Genomic DNA, 15,962 nt, shown 5'->3' with positions numbered 1-15,962 from the left:
GGGGGGGGGGGGGGGGCAGTACCGTCCTTGTGGTTATAGTGTTTAGAGAGCTTTTGTTCTGCAGCCTGTTAACTTCCCTCAACACCAGTAGTTAGTTCAGGACCTTGGAGAGCTCCTGCACCAACCAGCACCAATCTGTGTCAATTAGGAGCTGTAATTTATTTATTTTCTTACTCATAAAATATAAAAGAAAATGTGTTTTAAGATTATTGCATTGTTGTTACGAAGAAATTGAAATTGAACAGATGTAGCTATCTCGTAGGCCTAGTTAAGACCAGATCAAATGGGAATTTAGTGATAACATCACTCAGAACAGCCTGATCTGTGTGGTGTTGTCAGACTCCCCTCTAGAGCCATACATCTGCAGAGCATCAGTCCTCCATCACACTTTTTCAGCCATTGAGCATAAGCAGCCAGGTTTTAAAAAGTGAAAGAACTTAATCAGAGCTCTGTACAGACTGTTTGTGTGTGTGGACGTGATATGAGCCAATGGCGCCATCTGATGGAGAGCTCCAGTTGGCGATGGGTGGAACCCTATACAATCCATCGTGGAACTTATACACATTTTATTTTTTGCACCAGAGAAAACCTTTTGTAATATAAAGTGACACATAAGAAAAAATACACACTATCATGGTATCAAAGGTAGTGCTTGACAGAAGCCTTTTCCATCATATACACATTTTACAATTGATGGGTTGTTTACAGTAATGTTAATTTGAGATGTGCTGGTCTAATTTATTTCAAGGTACACAGAAAAATATCAAGACATTCATCTTTAAAACTTAAAACATGTGTGTGTAGAGTGTGTGTTTATTCCCAAAGTCACTTAGCTGCTGGGCTGCTTTTCAGCTCTCATGGGTAGGCCTACTTCTAATGTCACTTGACGTGTTTCGTAACGATATAATATCAGATTAAGAAAGGATGGGTCTTTAAAGCGTTAATAGATGCTTTAAAACAGGCCTGGTCTTGTTTCTTACCAATGTTTTGTTTAGGTTAATATTGAATGTCAGCTTGGCTCTTTATAATGTAATATTATGTTATATCATGTTATATTTGTTTATCTATTTATTTATGTATTTATCTGAAACATCGATCATTTTAAGACTTGACTGTAGCCTATATACTGAGAATGTCAAAGGCCAATTTTAAGATAAACATGGAGATTTCATAGATTAACAGAGAACATTCTTCAAAATCGTTGGTGCAGAATTTCATTTTAAAGCAGCTCATTGTGTTCATAATGTATCTGTTGATGTGTGGTCTCATAGCATGTACACATTCCTGTGTGGACGCGCAGCAGCATCTGTGCCTTTAAGAGCATCAGCATCCTCCTCTGTCACGGACGCGCACACAGCAGTTCAACGTTTGAGAATACAGTTTAGCTTTCTGCATACACATCCCTTCTAAAGATACATCACAACACCACATCATTACATCTATCGTCATTATTTCTCCACTGGACCTTAATGAATTTGCCTCAACGATCGCCGTAGCGGTCCATCAGATCGTTATTGCTCTTATTGCCTTCCTTCCCGCATCCATAGACTGATCTGCGCTACAAGATGGCTGAGTTGAATTTGGGAAAAGGGTTGACCGCAGGAAAAGTGGCCAGCAATGTTCAGAAGAAATTAACGAGAGCCCAGGAAAAGGTAAGAGCTGCTCTCTAACGTGTTGATGTATGTATGGGGAAATTGTTGAGGCCTACAAAGCCGTGAAGCAGCAGTGCCGCATCCTCCACCAAGGCGCAGTGTCGCATCACGACATCATCATAATAAGAGGTCTGTAGGCTATTTTTGCATGGGGATGTCATCCTTAAACACATCGTTCCTGTAGTCAATGTCATACAGCGGGCACGTGCATATTGCAGTGAGATACGGTAAGCCTACTCATAATTTAGCCCATCACTGACGTGTTTCTGACATTTTAAATCAGTATCTGGGTATCTCAATACGTGTTTGTCACACAAACGGTGACTGCAAAAACACTCCCTTCCATTTTGCTAGCATTATGATGATAATTACTGCCCATGCTGCAATATGTAGGCTATAGGTGGTAGATATGAGGCCTAGTCTATGAGTTCATGCCGTGCGTGGTGCACTAAATGAATGGCAGGGGGCGCTAGTTGTCTATCATTATGCATCATGTGCTGTAGGGTTAAAGAAAGACAGGCAGGGAGATAACAGATATGGTGACCCATTAAACACAGTGTGCTTTATACATGTGTGAATGTTACTATATTGGCAATATATATGCATTTGTATGGACATAATGTATATAATACATGCATTCAAGTATGATGTGATTATCTCTTACATACGTTGTGTCATATTACTGCAACCCACTCATTTTACCCATGAATGCAAAAAAACAACATATTTGATCTTAAACCTAGAAGACATAAAGAGGTCAAGACAAGAAGACAGGTGGATGTTCACAGTTGCTTTCTCTTTTACAGAACTTATCCCTTCTTCTGTCTTAAAGCGGGACAGAATACATTGCTAACCTTACCCTTGGTATTGTGACTAATCATATTATGTGTTTGGCTGACAGGTTCTCCAAAAGCTTGGCAAAGCCGATGAGACCAAAGACGTTGCTTTTGAGGAAGGAGTGATCAACTTCAACAAACAATATGTGGGTGCAGTCCAGTGAATGGCATTAAATCATATTTCCAGAAATCAACATTGCATACTTATATTACTTTCCAGACTGTTTTAGTCACAAATGTACCTTCTCCATATATAAACAGAATTTTGCATTAGCAACAGTTTAATTTGCTGGGACTGAAATATGTCTCAACAGGCTGTGAAAGTGACTCCTCCCACTGGTTCATTTAGTTTTCTAAGCCCCATGTTTTGTGTTTCATCCTTAGACTGAAGGCAGCAAACTGCAAAGGGACCTTCGGGCCTACCTGGAGGCAGTAAAAGGTGACACACACAAGCCTTACAAATTCACACTTGCATGTACCAAGCTAAATCGATCTCATGCTTATTTAGAATAAATGTTTGTTTGTCCTCAGCCATGCACGAGTCCTCCAAAAACGTGCAGGCGTGTTTGGCTGACATGTATGAGCCAGAGTGGCACGGCAAGAACGAAGTGGATTCGATTGTGGAGGTCAGAAACCCTTTTTTATGAATGTGTTTAAAATCCAGAAATTGCTGTTAACAGAGAACAAGCTGGTTTCCATAAATAGGTCAGAACCACTTTAGAGTATATTGGTTGATTGATTCTGTGTGTGCTTGGCTCCTGATTAGCTTATGTATCGCAGCAGCAATGTTTCCTAGTATCCACACAGCTGGCTAATTCTGTCAAGAAGACACGATTATAAACTCTTTTAAGAAATGGTTTGAAACCCTTTTTAACGTTTCCTCTGACTTCGTTAAGCGCATTACATTTAGATGAATGGTTGTTATGCATCAAAAGTATCACAAGCTAGCTGCAAGAAAATGCTGCAATTGGTTAAATGTGTTTCAGTATATACTTATTTCATATAAGACCACAAGCCAAGACATAGCTAGAGAGCTACTGGAATTAACTCAAAAGTTGTTTCCAAATCTATCTAACAATCATACTTTTGCAATTAAACAACTTTTTTTTCCTATCTCTGATTGTGATTATGTATGGTGCTGTTATGTTCCTCCATGCTGCAGGACTGCGATGTGCTGTGGACTGACTACCACCAAAAGTTGGTTGATCATGCGCTCATCTCCATGGATACTTACCTGGGCCAGTTCCCTGATATCAAGGTATCACGACCAAAAAATAATTAATATTTAGTGTTCATACTATATATTATTGTGTTCTTGCGGAATTTTGTCTAACCATACACTCCCGAAAAACAAGTTTATGTTGGGAAGACGTAAACTGAGGATGAAGATGAGACACTGAACAACATATTCTCCTCTTGGCACGTTCAGGCACGTATAGCTAAGAGGGACAGGAAGCTGGTCGATTATGACAGTGCCAGGCACAACTATGCCACCACACACAAGACCAAGAAAAAGGATGGGGGCATTAAAATTACCAAGGTAAAACAAATTCAAAAATAGTTTTTGATACAAAAGTAGTGGCACACTGATAATACTGTCATTAACATACAAATAAATATTGTGTTTATTTGTTGTATTCTGACTCTCTCCTCTAGCCCTCCTCTTTGCTGGAGAGGGCCACTCCAGGTTGGGCTCAGGGTATCTTGTCTGCACACAATGTAGCCCAGAGCAGTCTGTCCAGGAGCCAGGTACACGATAATCTTCCTGCACTTTGTACTTGTTGCATTTTACCGCTTTGTTTTTCTGCCCGTGTTACCTATCACCCAACGGTTGAATATTTATCAAAGGCAAAATGAAAATGACAACAGTAACTGTTGACAAACCATGTAAAAGCATAAGAATAAGTGTCAGGGGATTCAAAACATAACCCAATGCATTGTGCAAATGGGCATGTCTGTGTGCGTGTGTGTGTGTGTGTGTGTGTTTTTAGGCTGAGGAAGAGTTGGAGAGAGCCCAGAAGGTGTTTGAGGAGATTAATATTGACTTGCAAGAGGAGTTGCCTTCCCTCTGGAACAGGTGTGTATGTGTGTGAGTGTCTGTGGAAACTGATTTTCCTGTTGATGGATGGGCGCTGTAATTACATTTCTCTTACATTTGTACTATATTGCTTGTCCTAACTTGAAGCTTAATTAAGTCAGGCCAGCAATGCAGTCAATACTGTCTCTCTCGCTCTCTCTTCTCTGCCCCTTTCTAGTCGTGTTGGATTTTATGTCAGCACCTTCCAGAGTTTGGCTGGTTTTGAGGAAAAGTTTCACAAGGAAATTGGCCGGGTAAGCCTTGTGCATGAACCTCTATTAGTTCTGAATTTAGAAAAGACCAGACAACACAAATTGACACAGAGTAAAAGATAACAGTTGATGGTATATGTTGACAGTGTCAGTTTAGACTACATCAGCAAATAAATCTAAAAAAATTGTCTTGCTGCCGTCTTTAAAGTTTTTTCCCCCTGTAAAAATACAGTAGGACATGATATTATCCTCTGTTTTACTGACTGAGTTTGAGAGATGTATTTGGAATTAATGATGAAATCAAGCTGTAGAATGATGACGATGTAATGCTATTGTTGTTATGTATAAGTATGTAATACCCCGTCTCCCCCCCCCACCTCCTTCCCTTTGTAGTTGGATCAGGACTTATATGACATCTTGGAAGAATTGGAAAGAACAGACACTCATCAAGCAAGCAGGTTAGTTTCATTTCATATTCTTTAAACATCGCGGATGTTGATTCTAAAACAATTGAGGAGATTAAGTGCCAAGATATCTTCTCAGCAAATAGATATTCATAGGTTGATATATTTCTAGGAAATCTATTAATATAAACAACATAGATAAACACCAATGAGCAACAGTGCTGCTACTCAGTAAGCAAAAGTATTTTGTTAATATTCCACTCAGGTGAAAACCCAGTAACCTCAGGTTTACGCGATTCTAAAGGAATACCATAGCCTACGTAAAAACATCTGTTTGTGTGTGATCCCATACATCTTTCAGTGCTGAGCCTCATCAGTCAATCACTGTGGTTGGTCATCTTAACCAGCAAAGAAAATACTTGCTATGTTGTATTTCTCTGGCACCTTCTAGACTTGGGAAAATATAAATCTTTTCATAAATATGTGCAAATATTTGAACCTTTTGAGAGCAATTACTAACTGTTCCTAATGAAGGTAGTGAACAGCTTCAAAAGTTAAAATAGCAGTCAATTAAACGGTAAGGTTATTTTTAACTTACTCATTTATTTTCCCATAGGTTTACTGTAAGCCAAGTGGAGAAACTTACAAATATTAAACTCCTGGATTAAAACACTTGTTATCAAAAGTATTTTGAGCTACGGCAATAGACAAACTAAATGGCATGCATTAACCTGGAGCCACCCCTGAACCCCCCTTTCAGAAAGACAGGTACCAGCGGCGCCTCATCGTCAGGAACAAATAGGAGGTAACCGGCAGCAACTGTGGTAACCATGGTGACACAACTCTTGTCTGTCTGTCCAACTGACCTGTCTGTCCAGCTGTCTGTCAGTCAGTCTGCAGGCTTGAGAGAGTTGAGGGAGAACTAGTGCTTGGTTGTGAATTCTCAGACACTGATGAGAGAGCAGTGCTCCCAGAGTTGCAGATATAAGAGGTGACAAACCTGCATGTTTAATGCTCCACCAGGGAAGACTGTTATGTAACAATACAACCCAAAACGCATGGTACGTAGTAAAGTAATGTACGTGTACATGACAGGGGGCCACAAAATGAGTTGCTTGTCCCTGATTAACCCCTTTTTACTCCCTTTATGTGTAATGTGTACAGTTTTTCAACAATAGCTTCTCAGTTTCTGTGTGGTAATTTGACTAAAACATATTTATGTTGCATATCTCTAAAAAGATATGCAACACAGGAGCACAAAACTGAAATGATAAAGGTCTCCTGACTAGATCAAGCCAAGGCTTCAAGATCAGGTAAGCAGGATTCACCTTAGGGCCCTTATTATGTCAGAAAATGGCTTTAGTCCTGCATTTTCCCCAAAAAGGTTACAATCTCAGTGTATTAACAAATCACACGCGGAGCTTTTGGTGTTAATAAATTAAAAGCTGCCCTTTGGAGGCGCCACTTGTGCACTTTGAGTCTTGGTAACCTTGGGTTTTCTGCCATTTGAAGCCACCAATGTACAAAATTGCCTGGTCCAGCAAGAAATTGCAGGTTTTCCAAACCTTAAATATCTACAGATCTAGGACTGCTTGATAATATCTTGTACATGACAGTAAGTGCCTCTATCACTGCTCGCTTGTGAGGCTCAATCTTTTTGCATGATAGCACTTGCAACAGCAACAACTTACGCTTGGACTGTAGAGCATGCGTTGTAACTTTTTAAGTTGTGTTAGCTGTAGCTTAAAACCTTTGAACTACCTTTCTCTCACATCGTTTGCCATCCTTGTTACTTTTGCTGTAATATGTCTGTATTCTCTATTTTGCTCTCTCTCTCTCTCTCTCCCTCTCTCTCTCTCGCTCTCTCTCTCGCTCTCTCTCTCATTCACTCAGTTCGGTTGGAAAAGAAGCATCTAACCACACACTCAGGCCAGGAGGTCCACCACCAATCCCTAAATCTCCATCCAAGGTAAACACACGCGCTCACACACACGTGTCTGAATAATGTCTCAACACAGGTGTGACTAATTATAATCATGCTGGCTGCATTTCGGAGCCATCGTTAATGTAATCGGTTATCTGTGCAGAGATGATTAAGTTCATTTTGTCACCTGAGTTTAAGTTCTACAATTTTCTTCCCAACATGTTTTAATCCAACACGTAATTATTAAATATAATTGTAAAAAACAACCATTGAAATAAATGCCTTAAATTCAGTTTTGTAAAATGCAGGCTAAAAACATAATGCTTATTAATCAAGCCTTGGCTTAATATTCACTTGTGGCGCAACTTTATTATTCTTTCTTTTACATTTTTAGCTAAGGCCTGCAGTGCCTCCTCCACCCAAGGTGACCCCATCTAAGGAATTGAAAACAGAGAACATCGTCAGCCTGTTTGATGCTGCAGCTAACCCTGATATCAGCGTCACCTCCCCTACAGAGGTAAGTGAGCAGCTGCTGTTGACAAACAGCCAAAGCCCTTTAACTTCCAACTCTCCTGCGTAGCTTGGAGGTCTGTGTGTTCTTTTATCCGGCCTGCCCCTCCTCCTCTTTCTCCTATTCTATTCTAGTCTATTCACGTCTACTCTTGTCTATCCTGCTTTGCTGTCTCTTCTGTCCTGTTCCTTGACCCTCTAAAGCGCCTTGTTAGCCAATGAGAGCTCCTATTCCTGTTGTTATCAGTTTGACAGTCCAGCAGCAAGCAGCCTGTTGGACATGGACCTAGACTCTTTCAGTGCAACAACCAAAGCCTCTACGGTCACACAGGTGGATGATTTAAGGAAATAGATCGTAGAGAGACCATCCACGGCAAGAAATGCCAAACTTCACAAAAGATATATTATTTTATTCAGACATTAAATTAAGTTCATGATATCTAAGTCCATCTATGTATTATGCTGGGGTACAACAATATTTCCAGTGGCCAGTGCAGTTGTTTGACTTTAAATAGATGATGGCATATTTTGAGGTATTACGTGCTTCTTTCCAATTTACCAAACAAGGGGAAGATGATGGCATGGTGATCTGGAGACTCCTGCTTTTAGTGACCTTTTTCTTCCTGCTGCAGCACTATCCGCAGAGCACTCATGACAGTACTGTACACTAGAGCCCCGCTCTGCTCTTACTTCCTTCTCCTCAGAGTTACACAGCAGAATGTAGTATTAGATAATGGGATAAAATGAGTACTTACTTCATCTGAGCGTACCACCTAAAGTTGCTCATGTTGCTTGGAAGGTAGGATGAAATTTAATTTAAAATATGTTCAGCTGTTGTTTGATCCAGATCTGCTACTCAGCCTCAGTACAGCATTCGTACGCACTAATGAATGATGGCATGACGCCTTCTGCAAACCTTGACCCAGTTAGTAGCTACCAGCTACCAGAGAAAGGTAAACTAGCCCTATTATGACCGAACATGTAGGGAAAAGATCACATAATTTAGTTTAGTTTAGTTTATTAAACTCTGCATTAGCTACAGCAGGGCTGTCTTCCTGGGGTCTGACACATATTCAGAATATTAATAATACAGTACATAGCAAAAGAGAACATTAAAAGCAACACTTAAAGAAACAAAAATAAATAAAATAAAAAGATAATTAATGACAAAGCTATCATTGACACTCTAAATGACTTGTAGATCACTCTGGATTCTTAAGACAATCTACGGCATTACAACACTAACGTAAAGCAACACAATCATTAAAATCCCCAAACTTTACACTTTACACTTGTTGGCTTGAGAATTACTGCACTGTCAGTTTGGCATCCATTGTTCCAGCAATCTAATTGTTAACAGGCTCAGAGTTCATAACAGAAATTCTTAAAATGATGTTATGTAAAAAATTCATGTTTCTTTTGAGAAAACAGTTTGTATGTGCACTGTGTGAGTTAAAATACCTACTTTGACTTTGCATATTTTCTGAACCACACCTTTGTAAACTATGAATCTAACGGCTACTGTTGGGTTTTCAGCTACATATACTGATTTCTCACCATAATTCACATTAAGTTAAAGGATGCACTCACAAAGACAAACCTGCAGACAATAAATAGCACTTCAGACTTTATCTGGTCTTGCCTGTACTCTTGTTCTGCTTAAGATCTACTGCTATGGGCTTGTATGTTAAGAGCATTGGACCTGCTCCAGAAATGTATTATTAAATGCAATGGAAAAGAGCTTTGTAAAGATCTTAGTTCTGTCTTCTCATGCTATTCTTCCTCTGCTGTTCACAGATGGAAAACTGGGACTCATGGGTAAGCATATCATTCTCACCATAAAACCTGTTTTAACATTCAAAAATATAATACTGTAATTGCCATTATGATCATCATCTTCATCAGAATATTCTTATTTTTGATTGTATTCATAGTAACCATCAACTCATTTGTCAATGCCTACATTTACTACTTTAACAGTTCCATGGATCTCTTTCATTTGTCTGTCCCAAATATGTTTGTGCTTTGTCTTTGTGTCTGCAGTGCTTTATGTGACACTGAAGAGATTGTTGTACAGCACAAATATAACTTGGGAATGAGCGCGGGTCAATTCAGTTTCAAACGGACATTTTACACTGTAATATAGTTTATTGAATCAATAGAAATGGTGTAATCCTCCAGCAAACTTAAATGAGATTATGAGATTAAATTAATTTATTCATACATGTAAATTTTAAATCCTATATTTGTGTAATGATTTGTAACTGAATCAACCTTTATTTCTGTTTTCCCTTGTATCCCTGTATGTTCACATGTTACACTGACAGAACATGTAGCCTTTACATGTTCCATGTAACACACAGGGAACAGTTTTGCTCTGCAAGTTGAGTGAAGTTGCTCTTGTTGAATTGTCTCTAGTGAATTGTCTCATGGAAATAAACGAACAAGCTTGTAAGCAACTTCACAGAGCCTTGATTGGAACTTGGCATTCCTATCATCCCTATCACTGTAAGAGAAATGTGTCTTAAGAATCATACAGTTCTGCTGTATTAGAGCTATAGGCAAAGCAATTATTGCTCAGAGAGGACTGACACTTCTCTTACAAAGCATCCTTCCTCTTTCTCCATCTGAACATAGCCGTGGGAATACAAACCATGCTTGCAAACTACATGCAGAAGATCCAACATCTATTTTCTGATGGGAAAAGGCTGATAGTTTTTTGCGTTTTTGCCTTCTCCTGCCACACTTCCTTATCTTCATCTGTCTTTTAATTTGATCTGTAAAGGTCTATCCTTCTACATCTATCTTCTTGGGTCTGATGATAACGATAATGTTGATGATGATGGTGATGAATGATGGTGATGATGGCTTGCCGCTGAACTCCTCCCATCGACCTCCATGGCCCCATGTCTGCTAATATGTTGCAAAACTCTTCAGTTGTCCCTTAAATGTTACAAATAAGTTTAATCTAAATACTGTTTCATGCCAACTCTCCCAACCCTCATCCATGGTTAAATCCCTTAAAAAGCCATTCTTGTGGTTTAGCAGGTTTGAGCCCTTTTTCTAATGAGGCATTATTTTTGCACTGTGGTGCTTTGAGTGAAAGCACCATGCAAAGATGCTGACAAAGACAATGCTAACATGCTGATGATGAGCAGGATTAGGTTTATCATGTTCCCTTTCTTGGTTAAGTGTATTATCATACTTACATTTGCTAATTAGCAATGGGGTGCCGTTTGTAAAGCGGCTCATGCTAAAAAAAACAGTAATATTTTGTTACATTTAGCTTTAAACAATGTTTAAAAAACAAGATTTTTACAAATATAAATATAAATCAGAATCTAAATGTTAAATCTAAAGCTAAATGTTAAATCTAAATCTTTCGGGTGAAACTAACTATTTAACTTAAATGCAAATTCGCAATGCCGGTTACCAAAAGTAGCCTGCCCCCGACCAGTAACGGTACTGACGGCCGTGGTCGCTCTGCGAAATGTCCAACGAATCAGCGTTGGATAGACAAACATTTTCAACAGGGACAGTGGGCGGGATCGGCTCTTGCTGGCCTTTATCCAAGCAAACATGACAGATTAGTCAAAGTGAGCCCCCTCGTGGCTGGCTGTAGTAGCTACAGGTCATAAGTCCCGCTCCCTTCAAAAAAGAGACACTAAAAACTCAAAGTACTCTTCAAATACAGTTTCTCCAAATGTGTTTATTATTGGTAGGTATAGGTAGTTATTATCACGATAATCCATCCATAAACCATGTCCAAGAGTCCATTCCCCTTTGACATGGTTTTTATATGTTATTTGACACTATAAACACACTGACCTCCTCAAGCTGTTATTTTGCTACTTTGGCATTTTGAATTTGCATATTAGTTAAATATTTAGTTTCACCCAAGACATTTAGATTCAACATTTATATTCGACATTTAACACTTACATTTAACATTTACATTTAACAATTACATTTAACATTTACATTTAACAAAGACACAGTCAACACAATTTTAAGGTAATTGACTAAAGCATGCAAAGTCACTTGGATGGTCCTTTAATGTTTGAATTTCTTCAAAGCTGAAGTGCGGAACTTTTCTCTCCTCCTTCTGGCAGTGAGAGTAATTACACATATGTTGTGGACGTGCTTAATAAAAGCATCTGTTTAGAATAACACCACGTCACTTTGAAAAAACACAGGTAGACTGACATGCTTTATAACCAATCAGAGAGCCAGATCAAGCTGCTACTTTGTGAAATACTGTTAGTGAGTGAGCAAGGTTGGTTAACGGCACTTTGTGAACTGCTTATTGAACTCTGATGTAACAAAGTTGTTGTAGAGTTAATAAACTACTCATTCTGAGTACAAATGAGCTGTATTGGCATACTGATGAGGCACAATGTCACCAACCAAATCTGAAACCCCCACTCCGGTGTACTGAAAAATACACAGAGCTTTCCCTGGCGTTCATAGGTCTAATCCTTATTATGTGAACTCGTTTGGCAATGTGTGGATATAACAGACGTTCATTTATATGTAAACGTTCTGCACGCTAGCTTTAATTTTTAAATACCTTACCTGTCATTTTGATAATACAACCCTAATGCGCTCTGAGAGTGCCAAATGAATATCTTTATCAATTTCCTAATTGCTTGTCCCTCAAAAATATTTGTTTACTTTGTTCTTAGCCCAGTGTGTTCTTCATACTTTGGCTATACCCCCACAAGCCCTAAAAATATTCTACTTTTTCCTGGTCCTACTAATTTTAAAGCCTTTTGCACATTGGGATGCTGAATATAGCCTAAAATATCCATTATAAAACTTCCTCAACTATTATACACCTAATAATACCCATAAAGTGAAACATTTTGTTTTTTTACTTTTGACTCCTTGAAACCTGACCCTTGCACCTCAGCATGAGGACATTGGTGCCCAGGAAGAGCACATCAAGCAGCACTATGACCCTTTGGCCGCTGCTGCAGATGCCTGGGGTGATGATGGTACGCAGCCTATCCGCTATGACCCCATAGCAGCCGCCGCAGAGGGCTGGGGGGATGACGGAACCCGACCAGTTCGCTATGACCCTGGGGCTCTGGCTCAGCAGCCGGAGGGGGATGATGAGAGCCAGCAGGCTCATTACGATCCTGTGGCGGAAGCCCAGGAGGACTGGGGTGATGAGGGGGGCCAGCTTGTCACAGAAGTGCCCGCCCCAGGGGATGACACACCTGCAGCTGAGACTCCAGCTCATGTTGCTGAGGAAGAAGCCACACCAGCTTCTGCCACGTTGGATGATGAAGAGGGTCAGGTAACCAAGGAGAGAAAAACATGGAGAGATGCATCTGGACGAAAATGGTGGATGCATCGTTTTTTGAGGAGGAGGTTTGAGCATGCAGTGCTGGATAGAAACAAATGATAGAGAGATAAGTTGTGAATGTAAAGTGGAGATGTGGAGAAATCTTAAGATGGAACTATTTAGGATGCATCTGGACCAGCAGCATGGATGCATCAACTGTGCAACAGAGGGCAAGATATAAAGGAATTGCTGAGGGAATGAGAAGAGTATAAACACCTACTTCTCAATACAGTTAACTAATCTCAGTCCCTGCTAATCAGAAATCCACATATATAGTATGCTGTGCAAAACCTGTGCATTAGAATCTAAGCTTACCCATTCCATACTTGCTTATGTTAGCTATAACTTTGCTGTTTAGGCTGGGTGGCTTGTCTTTTTGTCTCTTTGTCTTGTTTGTGTGTTCTTGTTTCATTCTTTCTCCCTCCTCATTTCAATCATTCACTTTTCTCAGTCTCTGATTTTGTTCTGTTACTCTTTGTCTCTCTGCCCCCAGGGTGAGTCTGCAGCAGCAGCTGCTACAGCACCAGAGAAGGAAGCACCGACAGAGGAGGTTCGTGCAAGTAGACAACTATAACATGCAATAACTGTTATGTACTTTTTACAATTTTACATTTTTTTATGTGTTTTTTATTGCAGAATTACAAATATCAATATAATGATGTTCTATTGTAACATTGTTCATTTACATCGGGTGCGTGCTTGGCCATCGAGTGGTATTTCAGACTGGACGTGCTGCAATCATAACAACAAAACACGCAGATCACTTTGGTCTTGCCAATGGAACCATTTGGCAACTCTTAAAAAGTAAACTTTACATTCAGAATCTTATTGGCATCCATTTTGGCGTTTCGCACTCGCCATCCTCTCAAAACGTAACATTACCATTCATTGGCCGGCTCGCAAGCCCAAACAAGTGTGTGCGGCATGCCAGTTGTTTTGTTTCCGGTCTAGCTAGATCTGGTGTGGTAATGAGTTTTTCTAACACTACTAGTCGTTGCAACAGCATGTGAAAAAAACTACAAAGATTGCTAGGCCAAACAGAATGTTAATCTCGCAATAAAAAAAAAAATTTAACTAATTTTAATTATAATAAAAATTTGCTTTGGTTTGCTTTAACGCCGTTAATAACGCGTTTAACTGACAGCACTTATCTGTATATATGTTTAAGGTGACTGTATTGCATCATGCTTCTTCTCATTTACTAACAGAAAATCACATATTGTCTATAATATGTCAGAATTTGTTTTTCCTTAATTTTAACCTTAACATGGTTAAAATTACATTTCATTTAATCAAAAATAAATAAATTACTTAAAGCTTTAGTGCCTAACTTTTTAACATTATTGAACGTCCAATAAAGTTAAGCCATTGCCAAATGAGTTTCTACAAAGCTAATTAAGACTATCAACTCCACACAACTCGCTCTGAATGTCCCAGTATGTTCAGAAGATTGTGTCATCCGGTGTCTTTCCAGCGCAGAAGCTGTCCATCATGTTGTATTAATCTTCAGTGTTGTCTTTGGCAACTAGCAACTGCACGGAGTAAAAAGGATGGCGGATGCGCAATCACGGAAGGCTGCATAATGTTGACGCACCAACTCTATTTTTGTCATTGCTTAGAACTCCTCATGGGGGCGACAAAAACTACACGTTGTTGCTTTGACATTGTTTCCAGTACGGAAACTGGACTTTAAGCATTTTTACGCATCCGTTAAGTATCCTTTATCGTGTAGTTTTAGGTTAGAGAAACTCCACGGCTCCATATGGCTCTTTTTATTGTGCACTACATGTCAGTAAATAGAACCTCTGTTTTTCTAGACACCTGAAGTAGCAGCAGAATCAACAGAAGTTGAAGCAGAGTCTGAAGAAATGCCTTCTGGCTTCTTGTATAAGGTAAAACCAAATAAGATCTCTACAGTGCTGAGCATCTACTGAACCTAAATTTACATGTTGTATACATACAAAGATCATTCATGTTTTTTTCATTTATCTGATATAGCTCCAGGTGATGCATGATTATGCTGCCAATGACACAGACGAACTGGAGATGAAGACTGGTGATGTGGTGCTGGTAATCCCCTTTGACAACCCTGAAGAACAGGTACACACACACACACACGCGTGCACACACACACACATACACACACGCGTGCTCACACACACACACACACACACACACACACAGGTACTTACTGTGGTGTGACCATGACAGTGCGGTGACTATGTCTGTGTTTTTAGGATGATGGTTGGCTGATGGGAATGAAGCAGGACGACTGGCGGGAGAACAAAGGAAAAGCCCTTAAAGGAGTATTTCCTGAAAATTTTACCCAGAGGCTGTGAAAGAGGATGACAGGATGTCATTCCAGCTTCCTTCTTCATGTCTCTCTTCCTCTTGCCTCAATCCTTCCTTTCCTCTCTTGCCCTGATACTGTATCTTTACTAGGACTTTGGCCATAGAATCAGAGTTGTCACAGACATGGTTGAAATCTTGCATTTCTAAGGTCTGCTACACTGTGCTAAAAGTGGATCTTGGCATTTCTTTGGATTTCTGCCAACATTTACAAATTACCGATGTAGCCATTTCACAGGTCCCACTCTTTGCTGTCTTGCAGGTATATTGTTGCTACTCTATATCGGAGGAATTGCTGAGAGACTCCTGATAAAACAGGGTTGATGCAGGGATGGGTGCCTCTGCAATGGCTACTGCTGCAATTGCATTATGTTTTTTTCTTAGCCATGTGTCATCATAAACTCTCCAAGGCATATTCCACCACCATAACAGAGAAAATGTATTTTGAGACGTGCTTTTGTTCATCTGATACTGAGAGATTGAGCAGTCTAAAATTATTCAGACAACGCCAAGTGTAGCAAATTATCCCTTGCACACATATACAGTAACCCCCAAATTGTGTGTGTGTGCGAGGATGGATACCCGACCCGAGCCCGACGGGACCCGACGGTACCCGACGGGCCGGGCCGGGTTCGAACAGATTTTTAG

The 15,962-nt window shown here is 39.8% G+C and overlaps 1 protein-coding gene across 4 annotated transcripts; it reads left to right on the top strand.

Annotated features, from left to right (window-relative positions):
• The first annotated feature begins 1,309 nt into the window (after positions 1 to 1,309).
• LOC117952776 (myc box-dependent-interacting protein 1) lies at positions 1,310 to 15,826 on the top strand. 4 transcript variants are annotated; one of them, XM_034885299.1, is made up of 19 exons: positions 1,310 to 1,652; positions 2,554 to 2,634; positions 2,873 to 2,927; positions 3,020 to 3,114; positions 3,651 to 3,746; positions 3,918 to 4,028; positions 4,145 to 4,237; positions 4,480 to 4,565; positions 4,744 to 4,819; positions 5,171 to 5,235; positions 5,942 to 5,986; positions 7,075 to 7,150; positions 7,500 to 7,622; positions 9,413 to 9,433; positions 12,528 to 12,917; positions 13,459 to 13,515; positions 14,783 to 14,857; positions 14,964 to 15,065; positions 15,203 to 15,826. In XM_034885299.1, exons 1-19 carry the CDS (start codon positions 1,566 to 1,568, stop codon positions 15,302 to 15,304), a joined length of 1,836 nt encoding a protein of 611 aa, XP_034741190.1. In that variant the 5' UTR covers positions 1,310 to 1,565; the 3' UTR covers positions 15,305 to 15,826. The 4 variants fall into 4 exon arrangements, with proteins under 4 accessions (XP_034741190.1, XP_034741191.1, XP_034741193.1 ...); XM_034885300.1 differs by lacking the exon at positions 5,942 to 5,986; XM_034885302.1 differs by lacking the exon at positions 12,528 to 12,917.
• Positions 15,827 to 15,962: the final 136 nt, after the last annotated feature.

Source organism: Etheostoma cragini, chromosome 11 (genome assembly GCF_013103735.1).
Source record: "Etheostoma cragini isolate CJK2018 chromosome 11, CSU_Ecrag_1.0, whole genome shotgun sequence".
Lineage (NCBI taxonomy): Eukaryota > Metazoa > Chordata > Actinopteri > Perciformes > Percidae > Etheostoma > Etheostoma cragini.
The sequence above is the reverse complement of the archived record's forward strand: the minus strand, read 5'-3'. Positions and strand labels throughout refer to the sequence as shown.

Excerpts from the sequence above, each read along its gene's own strand:
- LOC117952776 (XM_034885299.1), top strand. The coding sequence starts at position 1,566 with ATGGCTGAGTTGAATTTGGGAAAAGGGTTGACCGCAGGAAAAGTGGCC. Across the intron at positions 7,623-9,412 it reads GCGTCACCTCCCCTACAGAG|ATGGAAAACTGGGACTCATG; the intron begins GTAAGTGAGCAG and ends TGCTGTTCACAG. Across the intron at positions 9,434-12,527 it reads TGGAAAACTGGGACTCATGG|CATGAGGACATTGGTGCCCA; the intron begins GTAAGCATATCA and ends CTTGCACCTCAG.